Source organism: Ailuropoda melanoleuca, chromosome 9 (assembly GCF_002007445.2).
Source record: "Ailuropoda melanoleuca isolate Jingjing chromosome 9, ASM200744v2, whole genome shotgun sequence".
Lineage (NCBI taxonomy): Eukaryota > Metazoa > Chordata > Mammalia > Carnivora > Ursidae > Ailuropoda > Ailuropoda melanoleuca.
Genome location: NC_048226.1, coordinates 7,120,827 through 7,138,466, shown reverse-complemented (window position 1 = coordinate 7,138,466; position 17,640 = coordinate 7,120,827). Strand labels below are relative to the sequence as shown.

Below are 17,640 nucleotides of genomic sequence, written 5' to 3'. Positions count from 1 at the left end.
AAAACAAAGTGAACAGAAAGAAATTATCAGGGAGGACATCCTTAATCCCTGGACCACGGGGAGTCTGCAGGAGAGACACAAATGCACAAGAAAAAAGAAACTCAATGTTAGGAAGCTGGCTACCTGCCTCCCTGAGGGAACAAGATGTAAATCCTTTCCAGAGCTCCAGAAAGGCCATCACCCAGAGACTGAGGGTGTGACATGACTAGAAATGAGAAGCAGCAGATACATGAGTGGGGGCTAAGTAATTCCAGGTTGAAAATCCTGAGTTCGTTGAGTTCCAAAACACATCTGGGTTCAACAGAAGCAAGAAGGACCCATTTGCAAGAGGAATAGCAAGTGGTAAGGCAGGGACCTTAGAGTTCATCGAATCTGGTGCATATCCCTCCACTCCCATCCCCAGACTAGGTAGTGGGCGTGGCCACCTAGAAACACCATCTTTCCTGGGGGCTGAGGCCAGAGAAGCCCAGGCTGGGGACAGGCAAGGCCGCCTCGTGCTCTCTGGAAACGGACAGACTGAAAACCTGCTACTCCTGCATGCATACATCGTAAGCCTGCATTCACCCCCGCCTGTTCCATCAGCCAGGCTCCGTTCTCTTTGCCAAACACCTGCCCTCTGTGACCCTCTGCTGACAGCCCCCTGAGCGCCAACCCAGGCACTTCCCACTCGCCTAGACCCTGCTGGCAACTGGGTGTAGACCAGGACTTTGGTTCCAGGCGCCCCCTTAGTACTCTCCCACGGTCCTTCTCCCAGAGTAGCCCCCTTTCTGACAAGTGCCTCTCTGGAGCTTCCTGCCTGACCATCCTTTCCAGGTGGTTCTAGAGAACTGACGCCTGCCCCCGGCTGGACCGGAGGTGGCCACAGGCAATGGGTGCAAGAGTGGAGTTGTTCAGAGCACAGGCTCCGGAACGCCAGCAGCAGCCCACCCAGGGTTGGCTTCAGTCTCCACCACTTAGTAGCTGTGTAAACTCAGGCAAATCACATAACCGCTCTGTGCCTCAAATTCCCCATCTGTAAAATGGAGACAACAAATCGTGTCCACCTGCCATTACAAAGATAAAATGCTATATAAAGTGTGCAGACGAATGCCTGGCACATAGCTAGTGCTTCATTGATGTTAAGCCCGTGGAGCTCACTGCACTGGAAAGCCTGCCCCTGCAGGGAGGCGGGGGGAGGAGAAGGCCAAAATGAGCTGACCACAGCTTTCCCCTGGCCCTGCCCCTCAACGACCCAAACACCACCTTTCTTCCAAGAAGAATTTCCCAAAATGCCGAGGCCGGGTCTGGGCCCATTTATAACACCGCCTCAGTTTACAGAGGTAGAAACAGACCAGGTGGGCTAAGCAGCTCATCCAAGGTCGGAGAACAACGCAGAGAAAGAGCAAAGTATGTGCAAGGTGTGGTCACTCCGCTGAGAGCCAAAGAGTACCTGTCACGAATGGCAGCCATCCAGGTGTCAAGCCGCCCCTCACACTCATGTGAACCCAAACTTCTGATCCCCTCCTCTGCTGGCCACCATCCAGACACACCAGTGCATAGTGCCCTGACTCAGGCCCCCAGACCATTAGATCTGGGAAAACCCTACTCCACTGACAAATGGCTCCATTCCCAAAGCCTGTTCCCTCGGAATTCTCTCCGAGGTGACCTGCTGGCCAGACCCCATAGCCTGGGACCATGACCATGTATCTCAACGGCTCTGGGGGTATTCCAGGTGGGAAAAGGGCTATACTCATGCCTCAGTGAGGGGACAGTCCCTGCGCCATAAGCACCCACAGCCACGCATCCAAGTCCCAGCCCACCGCTGCCTGCTCCACGAGCCTCCGAGGCGCTCCAGCCGACCTCTGATGGACAGTCACACTTAGTGTCTAAGCCAGCAGCCCCTCCGTGGCCTTGCACTGGGAGACTGGAGAGGGTCAACTGTTTGTGCAGAGTGTCAAAGGTGTGAGTTATGTCACAAATAACCCACCACCTCTAATAAAGAGCCACCACTGGCGTTCGATTTACTTCTTTATACATATCAATTCGAGAAGGTTCAAAGCCATCGTTGCAACACCACCCCCCTCCTTGTGCTCCGAGACCCCTTCCTGAAGGAGAACAGAAAGGAAGAGATGACAGCTACATACTGAGAGGTCTGCACAACCGGCAGCCCACGCCCCTGTGTGTGGGTGACAGCCACTGTCATCCCTGGTTTATCGGTTTCTTGTCTCTCTATAGCAAAAGTTGATTCTTCTCTCATCCTGCACGTCCACAGAAGGTCAGCTGTGGCTTTGTCCCCATCATCTTCCCAGCAAGGCTCAGGCTAACGCAGCAGCCCTTGTCTGGAACATTCACATCCTCTGTCCCGTGGCAGAGGACAAAGAGACACGGGGGACCCCACACAGGCTCTAAGAGCTTCTGCTGGAGAGGGACATGGACACACACACCCACACACCACATATGCACGCACACACACACACAGACAAAAATGTTCATTCCTCATCTTTATTGATATATAACTCACACACCGTACAATTCACCCATTTGAACCGTACAATTCAATGTCTTTTGGTATCCTCACAGGGTTGTGCAACCATCACCATAATCAGTTTGAGAACATTTTTCATCATCCCAAAAAAGAAACCCCATACCATACCCAGTCTTTTCCCAACTTATCTTAACCACAGGGAGATTATAAATTATGAAGACATTCTTTTATGCCTATGAGAATGTGCCGTGATATAAATCTCACTTGTCACATCTAGAATAGAAGTTTTAAATGGCTGGGGCCTGCTAGGTATAAACCACGCATCCCAGCGAGCACAGCTCTCTCCAGGATATCCTTGGACAGGTTCTTCATTCAGGGTCCAGTGGAAATCTATAAACCCCCGAAAATGTGTGAGAAAAGGTGTGTGTGTAATGAGGGTTGTTTCTGAAGAGAAATTGTATAGCTTTAACCACATTCTCAAAAAAAAAAAAAAAAGACTGATAGGATTTCATTAGAAGCAACAGCTCGAGCACCAGGTTTGAGAAATCTCCAAGAGATAAGTTGCTTTCATTGTATATTTTCATGTGACATTTCAGCAGAGTGGTGTTATGATATGACTGAACATTTTTACTGTTTGTACGTTTTATAGGATCCATGTTATAACGTCCATGCTTTGCATATATTATTTGCCTGTATATCCTTTCTTTTAAACACAACTGCAATGTTTTCTGTCATACAAAGAGTCTGAGGAGCTCTGATTAGATGGGACCAAGAACGGTCAACAGGACGACATGGTGGAATGAACGTCAAGCTGATGGTACCAAGTACCTGAGTTCTAGTCGCGGCTCAGCTCCTGCCCATGAGCTCTTGGTCTGAATTCTTCTCTACTCTAGAAATCCATCCTCTCACCCACGGAACGATTAAGTCAGACAAGCCAACAAATAGCACCGGGCCACTCGCTATGTGACAGGCATTGCTCTGTGTGCTGGGGCTCCAGCAGAGAGAAACACAAAGTGGGGAGACAGGGTCTAAGCAATTAAACAAATAAGTGAATGAGATCATTCCAGGCAGTTCACAGAACGAGGGCCGGGGAAACTGTTAAGCCACATGATGTAATTGGTGACAGGTGCGCGAGGAGAAGCAAGCCCACGGAGGCCGGGTGCTCGGCCTTGCTAAGACAGTCCCATCAGAGAGAACGATGAGAAGAAGCCAACATGCAGAGAATGGGGTCTGATGGACCAGCAGGTAAAAACTTCCAAGGGGGGGAAATGAGCGTGGCACATTCAAGGAACTGAGAGAAGGTTCATAAGGCTGCAGCGGAGAGCAAGGGGGAAAGCGCCAGGACAGGAGACAGAGAGATGGAAACCGAATCAGCCTGAGTCTTGCAGCCGCGGCAAGGGGTTTAGCTTTGATTGTAAGTAACGTGGGAAGTAATTGGAGGGCTTTTAGCAGCAAAGTGACACAATCAGATTTATGTGTTTAAATATCACTCTGGCAATGGTGTTGGGAATGAAACGCAGGGGACAAAAGGTAAGAAAGCCAGACAGGAAGCTACTGCCAGAGCCAGAAGACGGGCGGGTGGCCGGGACCAAGACGGAGGAGGGCGCGAGTGACGTGGACGAATACAAAATACTGAATGGATGAATACGTGGCTTTGATTAACTGATGGAAGGATGGAGGAAGGCAGGCAAAGGGGAGGGAAGAGGCAAAAATGACTTAAAAGGTTTTGGCATGAGTAGTCTGGCGGATGGTACCACTCAGAAAAACAAGAAACGCCCAGGGAAATGGGTTTGCAGAGAGGAGGTAGACTGAAATCAAGAATTTCGTTTTGGGCCAAGGTAAGTGTGACCTGCATCTTAGCCACCCAAATGGAGAAGTCAAGTAGGCAATGAAAGGAGGTGGGAGCAGAGACAGGAATATAAATTTGGGGGGGTTAGCTCTAGAGCCCCTTCCAGCTTTAATTACCTATGGTTCTGTGGAATCAGAGGCCAAAGAGCAGGGAAGAAGTCATTAATAACAGCAAAAAATATACGAAGTCTTTCATAAAGCACGGTCTTAAGCACTTTCTAAGCACTGTCCTAGTGAAGACTCAGGACAATCCTGTGAAATAGGAGCTCTTACGGTCCCTTCATCTCATGGTGATTCAGTAGCTTGCCTAAGATGGGGAAGCTTATTACACGAAGACGCGGAGGTTTCAGGATTTGAACCCTGGCCTTTCTATCTCCAAAGCCCACGCTATTAAATATACAGTGCTCAGTGGCTAAGTCCTCCACGTGGAACAGAGGAGGAAGGGCCCATGTGGAGAAGCAGTGAGGGGACAAGCCTGCCACTCACCAATCCCTTTGGGACTTGGAGGAATGTCTCAATGCCGAGGGAAGGGGCAGGCAGAAAGGCAAAGGTCTACCGATAAAATATCTACCCATTAGATATTGCATCTAATGACGCATCCCAGAATGGGGGGTGATCTCAAGGAAAAAAAGCACTGAGTGATTTACAAGAGATAATAAATCCATTTCACCAGGCTTCCATCCCAATACCCTCCAGAGGAATATGCTGCCTTCTCATCCGAGTCCTGCAATGGTGAGGATTCTGGCCCTTTCCTCTTTGCTACCTGCCCAGGGCTGCTGACTTTCTCTCTGTGTGAACATTACACAGTTGACACAATCACGCTCAAATCAGGACATTCTCTGGCAAAAATAGACAAGGCAAGAAACAACAATTGTTGGAGAGGATGTGGAGAAAGGGGATCCCTCCTACATTGTTTGGGAATGCAAGTTGATACAGCCACTCTGGAAAACAGTGTGGAGGTCCCTTAAAAAGTTAAAAATTGAGCTACCCTATGACCCAGCCATTGCACTACTGGGTGTTTACCCCAAAGATACAGACGTAGTGAAGAGAAGAGCCATATGCACCCCAATGTTCATAGCAGCATTGTCCACAATAGCTAAATCGTGGAAGGAGCCGAGATGCCCTTCAACAGATGACTGGATTAAGAAGCTGTGGTCCATATATACAATGGAATATTACTCAGCTATCAGAAAGAACGAATTCTCAACATTTGCTGCAACATGGATGGCACTGGAGGAGATAATGCTAAGTGAAATAAGTCAAGCAGAGAAAGACAATTATCATATGATTTCTCTCATCTATGGAACATAAGAACTAGGAGGATCGGTAGGGGAAGAAAGGGATAAAGAAAAGGGGGGTAATCAGAGGGGGGAATGAAACATGAGAGACTATGGACTATGAGAAACAAACTGAAGACTTCAGGGGGAGGGGGGTGGGGGAATGAGATAGACTGGTGATGGGTAGTAAGGAGGGCACGTATTGCATGGTGCACTGGGTGTTATACACAACTAATGAAGCATCGAACTTTGCATCGGAATCCGAGGATGTACTGTATGGTGACTAACATAATATAATAAAAAAATCATTAAAAAAATAAATAAATAAAATAAAATGGTAATGCTGAAAAAAAAAATAAAACCATCACCATCAAAAAAAAAAAAAAATCAGGACATTCTCCCCCTCCTCACCCCATCACAGTCCCACACAGGTCAGCTTGGGGCTGGCTCTCGCAAGCTGAAGATCCAGGGTACGTTTGCTTAGGACAGAGAGGAGTAACAATGTGGCATGCAGAGCTCTGGGAGAAAAAGCAAGAAACAGAATGCGAGAGAAATCTGACCACACCAACTCCAAGGGATTAAATAAAAATTCTTTTGGCTTGCTGGAATCTTGCACCGCATATTCTTGAAAATGAGCGAGCCATAGGCGAATGCTAAGAATCTTTTATGATAAGGATATTCGGGTTGTAATGTAACTGTTGTTATAAGATTTGACCTGAATAGGAAAAGAAACTAAACAGAGGTCTTTGAGGATGGATGGTGCTAAATTCCCAGGGGAAATAGCGGCTCTCTCTAATAAAACTTTAAAGACTCCCACCCCTCCCGTAAGGAGTGCTTGCTGGAGAACTAGAGACAAACACATGTGGACTGTAGAACACCGACTTCGGAAGCACAGGGTTGAGAATCCAGGTCCGGGCTGTTCCACTCCCTGCTGTGTGAACTTGAGGGGAAGCCAGTTATGATTTCGGAGCCTCAATGCTCCCATCTATGGAATGGGGATAGAGGAACCCTAACCTACAGTTACCAAGAGGAGTGATATTTGCAAAAACGCCAGGCAGAGTCCTGGGCACATGGTAAGTTCTCAATCAACACTAGCCTTTCCTTCTTCTCCCCTGATACCAGCATTTTTTTTAAAGATTTTATTTATTTATTTATTTATTTATTTAGAGGGAGACAGGAGGAAAGAATCTGAAGCGGACTCCGTGCTGAGCACAGAGCCTGATGCAGGGCTGGAGCTCACGACCCTGAGATCATGACCTGAGCCCCAAAATCAAGAGTCAGATGTTTCACCGACTGAGCCACCCAGGTGCCCTGACACTGGCATTTTTTGTGCGATTTTCTAACCATCAAAAGAAAAAAATGTTTTACTCGCTTCAGTGGAAAACATTGTGTCTTCTGGCCCATAAGGTATAGCGGGAAGATTCCTGGAAAGAGAATCCGAGGACTTCGTGGAAGTTCCCCTTCCGCTACTTACAAGTCAGAGCATCTCTGGGCCTGCCTCCTGGGCTGCCTCCCACACTCCCCCCGCCAGGACGGCAATGAGAACGGAAGGAGATGATGGGTGGGAAAGCACTCTGAAAACCCTGAAGTGCTCTACAGAGGAAAGAACGCACCGCCCGACGTGTTGGTGCAGTTCACAGAGTCATCTGCGTCATTCTGCTTACGGGGACCCCAGCCTGTGGAGACCCAGCCGACATGTGAGCCACACACAAGGAAACCAACCCACAAGGGAAGAGGTGAGCCAGCTGCAGAGGTGGGGCTGGGAAATTCGGCCAACAATCCAATTTCAGTCGTGAGGATGGGTGCAGTCTCCAATCAGAGGGAAAACAAAGGGTAAGCTAGTCCACTGAGCTGTTTGGGTCCTTTCTGAAACTTACATTGTCGAGAAGGGGCTTCAGAGGGTCTAGAGCAGGGGGAGTACGTGGAGAGAACAGGGACTCTGTCAGGGTTCGTTTTTAAGAAAGACACAAGAGATTGCAGGGAGGAGTATTCCAGATGGCAGAGAGGTGGACGGCGCTGCAGGACAGATCTATGACTTTTCCAGAATAAAGTCGTTGTCAGAATCGTCGTTGAGCTCAACTGGCCCCCTCTCTTTGGTTCTATCATCACCACCACAAATAACAGCAATAATTACTATCATTACGAGCGACTGCCATTTCTGAACGCTGACCATTTACAGGGCACTGGGCTGAGAGCTCTATGTGCCCCCAGTCACTTCATCTTCCCCACATCCCGTCCTCAAAGGTGGCGCCATTTCTGTGCCCATTTTGCAGATTAGCAAATAGCAATTCCGATTATCCACTTGGAAAATCCTTATCCTTAAGAATCCTTACTCCAAAAATCTTGAGAGTCACGGAAAGGACCTACAGGTCAAGGATATTCCAGTCTCTCAGACAGGATCTCCTTTGCTGTTTATGAATCAATATTTCCTTCTCTCATGCTCAATAAAGCACAGAGAACACTGAAGCAGTTAAGAGAAGATGGGTCAGTCACTCATAAACCTGGAAGTTGGACACAAGAACCCTCCTCCCCAGCCTTCTTCGTGACGGACAACTTTGCCTTAATATTGCTGGGTTCATTATCTGGCCGGAGGAAGAAGTGAGCCATGAGTAATGCAACAGCAGCTTAGAAGTGGGGGACAACCGAGCCAATCAGAACAATTTGGACAACTTGACACCGGTACGGGGGTGATGATTTCACTTCCTGCTTCTTATTCTGTACAGAGGGGACAAGAAAAGACTTCTCAGCCATCACCCTAAAAAAAAAAAAAAGAAGAAGAAGAAAAGAAAAGAAAAAGGAAAAAGCCACCAAGCCAGGGCTTGGCAATTAGTGTTGGAGTAAGTGATCATTTTGTGATTGCTCAGCTGGGGCCTGAAGACTCGTAACCGCGTTTACAGGACAGAAATAGAAGATGCTGCGAGACAGCAGAGAAACCTGGCCCATTTGCCAGGAGAAAAATGCCTGGGAAGCTGCCGGGAAATTCACTCAGTTGGGATTGTGGGGGGGGGGGGTGTCTTCATACGTGGGACAATTTCATAAATAAACCCTTGATGAAGCCAGTGCTTACACCTCGACCCCTTGACTCCTCTGTGCCCTTCAGGCTCCCCTGGAAGCCCCACGGTGCCTAGGGGAGTCCCTCGACAGGTGCTGAATTTCTCCTACCAAGCCGAGCATCCTAATGGCCCCTGATGTACAACCAGACCCACACTGGGGGTAGATGGATAGTAAACCGTCCTTCTTGCCAACAGCAAGTACTTTGGCAAAAGCTGGCCAATGCTTCCAGGAGAAGACAGGGCCTGAGGTCACGGGCAGGCTCACAGCTACCAGCAGATCTACTCCAACCAGACTCCTCCTGCCCTCTTAACCTGGGGAATCTTGCAAAGTCCCACCAACCTATCATGGCCACGTACCCACTCGTCCCTGGATCATCCCCAAGAGACATGGGTCGCAGCCTTTCTTCCAGGACCTCAAGGGTAAGTCAAGGGGAAAGTTCCAGTGCATTCCATTTCAGAAATACCTGTAACCTGAAATGAACCCCTGCTCCCACTTCTGTGGCCGAAAGAAATATGACGGGTCCCAAAGCCCCCTAGATTTCCCTGACAGCTGCAGGTGGCACAATGCCTTGTAAGTCTCTAAGGCATGAGCACCAAAGCCACTGTCCTTGAGCAAAAGGACAGAGCTTCTCCCATGTGACAGCTTCTCTCCCCCAAATATGACCCTAGACCACAAACTGGCAATCCGTGTGTCACATTCTGCCCACGGAGCTGTTTCGTTTGGTCCATGGGGTTGAGGGGGTTTTTCATTGCCAAGCATTTAAAACTTGAGGGGCTTCACCAGACCTTTAGCTCTTCTTAAAAAAACAGTAAGTCTGGCAACGTGAGGCCCCACCTCCACATAGAAGCAGTCAGCCGGCTGCCCCTGTGGCAGGGGACATGTGGTCCCAGCCTCCACTGTCCCCACCTGATCGGCAATGCGCAGTTAGCTTTGTGAACTTTGTATGAGTTAGCAAGAAAAGAAAGACTTCTCAGAGGTCAGAAGCTTCTTCCCCTGGGATATTTTACATTGAAATTCAAATCCCCAATAAAATAAACACCTGGAACATGTGGTCCAAGGCCCTCCTCTGGTCCCAGCTACGCCTCCAGCTGCAGGGAACACACATCGGGAGAATCTCACCCCAGACGCTCGACCAGGAGAAGAGGGCAACCGCTAAATGAGACAACTGGAAGGGAGGTCTGAAGCTGCGACATCGGGCCCTGAGCAGGGGCCTTACACTGTGTGCCATTTCCAGATGGAGGAAGGGAGGTTTTGCACAAAGCCAGGGTGGCCATACGTGGTACACACACACACACACACACACACACACACACACACACCAAGCACTCACTATGTGCTTGAGAAAGCACACAGAGGACAGAGGATAAGGCCAGCACCCCCGAAAAGAACCACCCCTCCCACCACAATCCTCCAGAAGCCCTTCTCTTTCTCTTCCTCCCTTTCTGCCACTTCCTGAGAGCTTCCCTCCGAGGCTCTGCCTCCAATCCAGTGGGCTGCCCTTCCATTAGCAACTGCAAAGTGCCTCAGCCAGTACAACAGTCACGTGGACAAAGGAAAGACTCACCTGCATATCATTGCTCCATTTTTTTCGCCCCAAATACAACAGACCCCTCCCTCCCTCCCTCCCTGGTCCCTGCAGAATCTCTGCTCTCTCGGGGAAGGTGCCCAGTGGATGTCCAAGATGGCCACCATCCTGGCAGAAGAGGTGACCAGACAGCAAGCACCCCCCGGTCGGCACAGTGGGTTGCCGTTTCCCCTGACCATCTCCCCGGGCTTCCTCTCAAGCCCACCTTCTCCCCAGGACATGGCAGTCCTCCCATTGAATCCCGGAGTCCTCCGTGGAGAACAAGGCTTGGAGAGAAAGCAGCGAGCTCATGTGATTCCACCCCCACAGGGTCCAACCCTGAGGAGGCCCCTCCGCCATCAGACTTGGGAGGGAGGGGGAAGGGGGGAGGGAAGGACAGACGAGAATCCCACCCGGAGCCATGTGGCCTGCAACTTGTCCCAAACGAAGCTGTGTGAACTTGGGTACAGGGGTCTCCATTCTCGGAGCCCTTGTCCACTGAACCCAGAACCTACTTAGACATGATGCTCGGTCTGGCCCAGCCTTCCCTCTTCCTCCAACCGCACCCAACACACAGAGGCACACGGAACACTTAGGGACCCAGAAATGGTCTCAGAGGTGTAGCATTCACAACCCAGATGAGTGGGATTTCTTATCTTTTACAGTCCCATAAAGCTGCAAATGGAAGGCAAACAACCTTGGGCGTCAGGAGGCCTTAAGCCCTGGTTTAGGCTTCCGACATGAAACTTAGAGATGCTCAAATCCCAGACCTCATTTTTAAGAGGCAAAATCGGAGGCCCGGGGCAGACAGTGACAAAGCCAGGCCTAGACCCCAGGTCAGCAGCTAGCTCCACTGCCCAGCACCCTCCCTGCCGTGTGCCCCCCACACCCACTCCCCGCAGCCCAGGACCCAGCTCTACTCACATATAGCGCAAGTGGGGGTTCTTGGCAAAGGCTCTGGGCTGGATGCTCCGAAGTCCTGAGTTCTTGATGGTCCTGGAGAGAGAGAAAAACAGGGTCAGCAGAGCTCACGGAGCAGAGGGACATATGCTCTGGGCTTAGGCCGACGGGCAGTCGTGGACCTCCAGCCGCCCCTGCGAACTGAACGCAATTCCTCATCACCAGTATCACCAGGTGTCCCCAGTATCACTGGGACCCGGGTGAGGGTTTCGGATGAGCTGCCAGCTGTCATCTCCCCATCCTGACAAGGGGGTAACAACAGGTCTCCTGCTCAAGAATCTGGCCCAGCATCTACAGGGCTGTAACCCCCTTTGTGGCCACTCCCTCCCCCACCCCAAGTCCCCCACGAACACTAGCCCTGAAGTCCAAAGGAGGAGGAGGGGGCTGGGAAATTTTGCAGACTAGGGGGCCATTCATCAACCATGGGGCTGAGGTAAGATCACTAGCTGGGAGCCCTGGGTTCGGGTCCTGCCCCAAATCCCTAACTACAGGTGAGACCACACAGTCCCTGTGTCTTCTGGGCTCAGGGGAAATGTGGGAGAGTGGGGGGATGGCCTCTGAAGCCCTGGACAATCCCTAAGTGGGTGGTACCGAGTCTAGTAAAAGAGGAACGGAGGAGGACCGTGCCAAGGGCAGCCCAGGGGCTGCAGGCGCCCCGCACCCACCCGCCGCCGGAGGTCCCTCCCAAGGCCTGGTGCACTCACAGCTTTTGCAGGCCAGTGTAGAGCTCCATGTCCACGGCGTTCAGCGTATGGAGACCTCGCCAGTTCTCTATGTGTCTGCAGGGGAAAGGAAAGACAGGGTTCAGGTCGGCTGGGGTCCACAGGAAAGGTTCTGTCTTTAGAGCCAGAGAGATCTGGGTTCGAATCCTGAATCTCCCACCAGGGTGAGCCAGGCCCTCTGCCAAGTGGCCAAGTGTCCCTGAGCCTCAGTTTCTCCCTCCCAGAGGGGGTTTGCACAGCATCTGCCTGGTGGGATCGTCATGCGACCCAGAGCACCTGGCCCACGGACAGCATTTAATGTCCCCTCTTGGCTCCAGAAAGCTCCCCCTTTTAAAGACTTGAAACTCAGCTTCCCCACTGGTCTTCATGACTTAGCTTCCTTCCACTCACTTTTGTTCTCCTTTTTTGGGTTTTCCTAAGGACAGCTCATTTTCTCAGCTGTCCAGGAAGACAACAGAAATGATGTGGTTTTAAAAGGGGGGAGGGGGAAGGTAGTTTGCCGGTGGGCATGGTTTTTGAGTGGAAAGGCTCAGAAGGAGCACACGCCCACTTCGGGGTCCCCCGGGGTCCAGACACTGACTGCCTCATTTGGGTGACCACAGCCCAACCCACCTGCAGTTCAAGAACACAGATAGCTTGATCGGGCAGAACCGAGTCCAGAAAGGAGGAGGCAGGCCGGGGACCAGGGAGGCACCACGTGTCACAGAAGGAAGGTGAGACCAAGGAGCCCAGCTCCAGCTTCACCTCGGGGACCTAAACCCAGTGGCTCTGAGCGAGAGCTCTGACCTCTCCGGGCCTCTTGTGTCCTCATTCGCAAAGGGAGAGGTTTTCACTGGGATCAGCAGCCTCTCTCCGTCCTCGTCACAAAGATCTCCGTTTAGAGCTTTCTCCCAAGACACCTCCTGTTTAAGGAGGCTTGCATAAAGCAGACACACTATACATTTATTAAATAATAATTAATCCATCTTCTCGGATTTATTAATTGAGGATATAAATCACCATTCACCGGAGCTTTTTATCAACAGATATAAACCAGCACTAACCCTCCCAGTGGATGAGATCCAGCCACGCAAAGGAACTCAAAGGTTCTATAAGCAAAGGAGGCTGGCTTGTCATAGGTTTGATTACTGTTCTTTTTCTTCTTTTTCTTCTTCTTCTTTTTTTTTTTTTTTTTGCATATTGACAAAATGCCAGAGACAAAGGTCCTCCATTATAGCTCTTGGGGTCCCCAGGTTGAGAACCATCAGGCTGCTGATTTGTTAAGGCCCTTTTCCAACTCTAGAGTTGTGTGAGAAATTACCACTCGTACGTATCTCTCTCCCAAGGAGCTCCAAGGGGCCTCAGGAGAAGGCCCTCTGATACCCACCCTGCCCTCCCAGGACCCAACACGCCCATCAGCATCCCCGACGTCAAAACACCCTCTGCACTCATCCTGCAATGCAGCTATCTGAGGCACTCAGAGGCCGGAAAAGTGGCAGCCGCCTTCCCCAGACAGCTCATCCTTGGCCCCACCACACCCGTGGCTCTTCCATCTGCCACCGAGTGGAGCCAGAGCCAGGAAGGCCGCAGGGCGGCGGTGGCCAGGGCCCCTGGAAGCATTTCAAAGCCGCACAGTGACAAGGTATGCGGAGAGCCCGTTTTGTACCACATTCTCTCGGGGCCCCTGCTGAGCAGCCAGACACACTGGCATCTGCTGGGGACAGGGACCAGGTGGCCAGGTCGGGACCAAATTCCAACTCCAAATTCTTCTCCCTGGAAGCCTCACAGCCCCAGGGCCATTTGCTTGGTCCAACCCTGCCAGGGCAGGGACCCTGGCTCCATGTCAGGTGAAAAGGAATACCAGAAGGAGGAAAATGACCTGTGCCAGTGCCCCCCCCAGGTGTATTCACGGGGCCATCGGTCCAGGTAAACTATCACGTGGGTCATGCTATTTCTACAGACAACCGTTCATTCATAGGAGCCCAGCCGCAGACTATGATCTGCTCCCGACAAGCAGCTGTCAATCAGATGTTTAAATAAACAAAATCACTTTTCTTCGCCCCCCCGCCATGAGAAGCCCATAAATGTGTTTTTATTTATGGCTGAGCTGCCAACCATCGGTGCATTCTATCAGTTTACCCCTCTTAGCCCTCGTGTCCTGATGGCCACATGCCGGCCTGTCCCCGACGTAGGCTCACACGGATGATACGGCGGGGCAATGAATGAACTCTTTGGTGCAAAAGGCTCCCTGGTCAAGAGACTCTGGCCCCTGCCTCCTCTGTTGGGCTTGAGGCTCCCCATCTGGGGGAAGAGCCTTTTCACAGCCGCGGTGTCATGGTGAAGAGCCTGGGCTCTCGAGCCGGGTCGACAAGCTACAGCCTGTGGGCCAAATCCAGTCTGCCACCTGTCTTTGTACAGCCTGAGGGCTAAGAATAGTTTGTACATTTAAAAAAAAAATCAAAAGCAGAATCCTATTTTGTGACATGCGAAAAGTATATGAAATTCAAATTTCAGTGTTCATCTCCATTCACTTACTGTGGTCTGTGGCTGCTTTTGCTCTACAAAGATGGAGCTGAGCTGAGGAAGCGTGGCAGAGACCCGCCTTTTCTGGAAGAAGCTCACCGACTGCGCCCCTGCCTCAAGCCAGGCTGCCAGGATGCATATCTTGGCCCTGTCGCTACCTCTGGCCGGGTGTGACCCTGTCCAAGGAACTTCACCTGTCTGTGCCTCGGTTTCCTCATCTGTCAAATGGGGTAATAAAATACCCCCAGCGTGAGAATGACATGAGAATTGAAAGGCCGCATTAAAAAGCCCGAATGAACAGCAGCTCAGGACACATAGTAAGTCCTCAGGGAGTACGAGCCGGGATGGTTATTTTTAACCCTGTGCTTTGCAGAAACTGAGCAGTCTTTTCTCAGTTTTCAAGCTAAAAATGGCTTCTGCTGGAAGTTGTCATTTCTCAGCAATCATTGATAAAAACTCCATGTGGCAGAAGCGTGGAGGGGCAGTAAATCTGTCATTCATGACCTCCAGGAAAACTGCTCAAGCAGAAATTAGGAACAGGTTCAGGGAAGGCTCAGCAGCAGCTCAGAGCAGCTTTCGAGGCGAAGGTGCAGCCTGACATTTGTGGATGACAGTGGCGGGGCACCTGCCAAGTCCGCTGGTGACTCACCGCTCGGTACCAGCCCCGGGGGGTCCACTGCAGGGGCTCGGCGGGCCGCCGTGTGCTACAGGTGTAAGTGGAGAAGGCAGGCTCTCAAAATACAGCAAATAGGATAGATCTGACAGTAGGTTCGGTTTGCTCTTGTTCGAGGTAAACAGTAGTGACCTTGGCCCCTATTACGTGGCTTCTCCTTTTATTGGGCTTTTCTGGGTGTCCAGGCTGTCCTCCCTGAGCACTTAACTTTGTCGCTTGAAAAACACAATCAATAATCTATTTTTTAAAGGAAGGTTCAGCACCTGAACCCCGTGTGGGGCAGCCGCTGGTCACCCCATTCCAGGACCACAGGCTGTGCCAGGCATCCCCGCAGAGGCGTCTCAGGAACCCGCCTCACTGTGGGAGAGAAAGAGCTCAGAGCCATGCAGGGAACGCAGGTCGGTGGGGCTATGAGATTCTGCGTTCGTCCACTCGGGTACGGAGATCTGCAGCCTTGTTTTCAGTCTGTGTGCTTTGCTCAGGAACGGTGAGGGGCGGGGGCAGAGAGGAGGCTTCCATCCTGAGTAAAGCACCCCCACTTGAGTCACCTCTTACACAGGGGCACTCAGCAGGGGGCCATCCTGCCCCCCAAGGGACAGTGGGAAATGTCTGCAGGCATTTTCATTGGTCACAACGGGGAGGAAGGGAATGATGCCAGCATCTAGTAGGCAGAGGCCAGAGGTGATCCTAAATGGTCCACAGATGCCCAGGAGACCCCACGACAAAGAATTATTGGCCCAGAATGTCCATAGCTGGGAAGCCCTACCTCATCTGTGCCCTACCTCATCTAATGAGGCTTGTGCCTTAAGATCACCATTGAAGACTGTGTTCCATGGCTTGAAACAGCAACCGTTCTAAAAATGACTGTTTTGGGGGCACCTGGGTGGCTCAGTTGGTTAAGCATCTCCCTTCCGCTCAGGTCATGATCTCCAGGTCCTCAGATGGAGTCCCTCATCAGGCTCCCTGCTCAGCAGGGAGTCTGCTTCTCCCTCTCCCCTCCCCCTGTTCATGCATACTTTCTCTCTCAAATAAATAAATAAAATCTTTTTTTAAAAAAATGCCTCTAGGTCCCTGGGTCCAGGTGAGAGGAAAAAATCAAAATGTATGGCTCCCGACCCCCCACAAGTCAAGGGCATTCCTTGAGAGGAAATGAGGGGCTCTTTGGTGCACTGGACCATGGCCCGATCCAGGTTACACATCCCAGGAGCAGTAATGGTCTCCTCTCGCCCAGCCCTGGCTGGAACCCACCACAAGGGTCTTTCTCTCTCGTTGAGAGTTCTTCCACATGGCTTAGCCCTGCACGGCAATGGGAAATGCTCCATCCAGAGAGTCAACTCCGTGCCCCATCCCTCCCCTCCGGCCACAGCCCTTCCTTGACACCCCAGAATCACGACTCTTCACCAAGAGAGAATGTGCAACACTTTTCCAGAGAGAAGGGAGGAAGGGAGGCTTAATTCATGACAATGCTGAACAACCAAACCAGAGCCGGGCTTCAGACTACAGCTCAGAAAACCTCACGAGGCCTAGATTAGCCTCTGTGGTCAAAGAACACACTGCTATCAGGTGGACTGGGGTGTGCCAGAGGCGAGGGACCGTGCATGTGCCCAGCCCCTTCAGGAGTAGGAGAAAAACCACCAGAAATGAAGCCACCCCCAATGACAGGACCTAGTTCTGAAATCACAGATAGCTGCTTCCCCACCCATTCTGGGGATGAGCTAGGGCACAAGTGAAATATTAATTAAAACATCCAGGGAAAAGATAAAAATCCTTTGTATGAGAATAAATTCGACTGTGCTTTTGTACCATCACTTTCTTCCTCCTTCTGTTTGGCTGGAGCAAATATGGAAATGAATTGGCAATCTCCAAGCATATAAAAATGAGATGGTACAGACTGTGTGGTCCATATTTTAATTAAAAACATGTCATGTGGATATGTTTAAGAGTTGTTTATAACTCCAATATTTAAGTTCTATACATAGAAAACTCTAGAACACTGAGACATCCACCCCTTTCCATCACTAGGGGACTGAAGTTGATGGAGAGGCCCATGAGAAGAAGGGCAAGACAGGTGTCTCCCTTCACCCAACAGAACGTTCCTCGTTACCAGGGCATTTGGTAAGACGGGGGTTGGTTGGTGGGACCAGCGAGCCTCCTTCCTTCCGTTACACACAGCTGGCCATGTTTGCAACCTTTTCTCTCTCCTCCTTTGCTGTAAGATCACTGTTATTTTCGCTATGACTTCTCACTGCTATTAACGAGCTGTTCTTCATAACCAAATTTTCCAGACAACTAAATTTAAATGCAAAACCTTTGCATGTTCAACTTCCTTGCTAATTGTTTCTCTTTCCTCCTAAAATGCATTACACACCTCCTTGCCTTTTTAAGCACAGTAGACAGCACATGACTTACAGATCTTGATGATCTTGGATCATTATGACCAAGCTAACTAGCCTGATGAGCTCTGTATCACCCAGTGACACCCTCACAGCCTCCCAAAGTAGGCAGTTTGTGTCCCTACCCAAATGCCCCTACCCGGACGTGATTCCTAAATTCTAATGGTTATTGTGTCCGTTTTC

The 17,640-nt window shown here is 50.7% G+C and overlaps 1 protein-coding gene across 4 annotated transcripts in view; it reads right to left on the bottom strand.

The window, feature by feature from the left end:
- Nucleotides 1-17,640, bottom strand: part of NTRK3 (neurotrophic receptor tyrosine kinase 3) — a 388,753-nt gene that overhangs the window by 294,951 nt on the left and 76,162 nt on the right. For all 4 annotated transcript variants that reach the window (XM_019799995.2, XM_002919550.4, XM_011225398.3 and 1 more), the window contains 2 exons: nucleotides 11,872-11,946; nucleotides 11,132-11,203 (listed from right to left, as the gene is read on the bottom strand). In XM_019799995.2, the coding sequence (XP_019655554.1) occupies nucleotides 11,132-11,203; nucleotides 11,872-11,946 (147 nt within the window). The remainder of the gene's footprint in view (nucleotides 1-11,131; nucleotides 11,204-11,871; nucleotides 11,947-17,640) is intronic.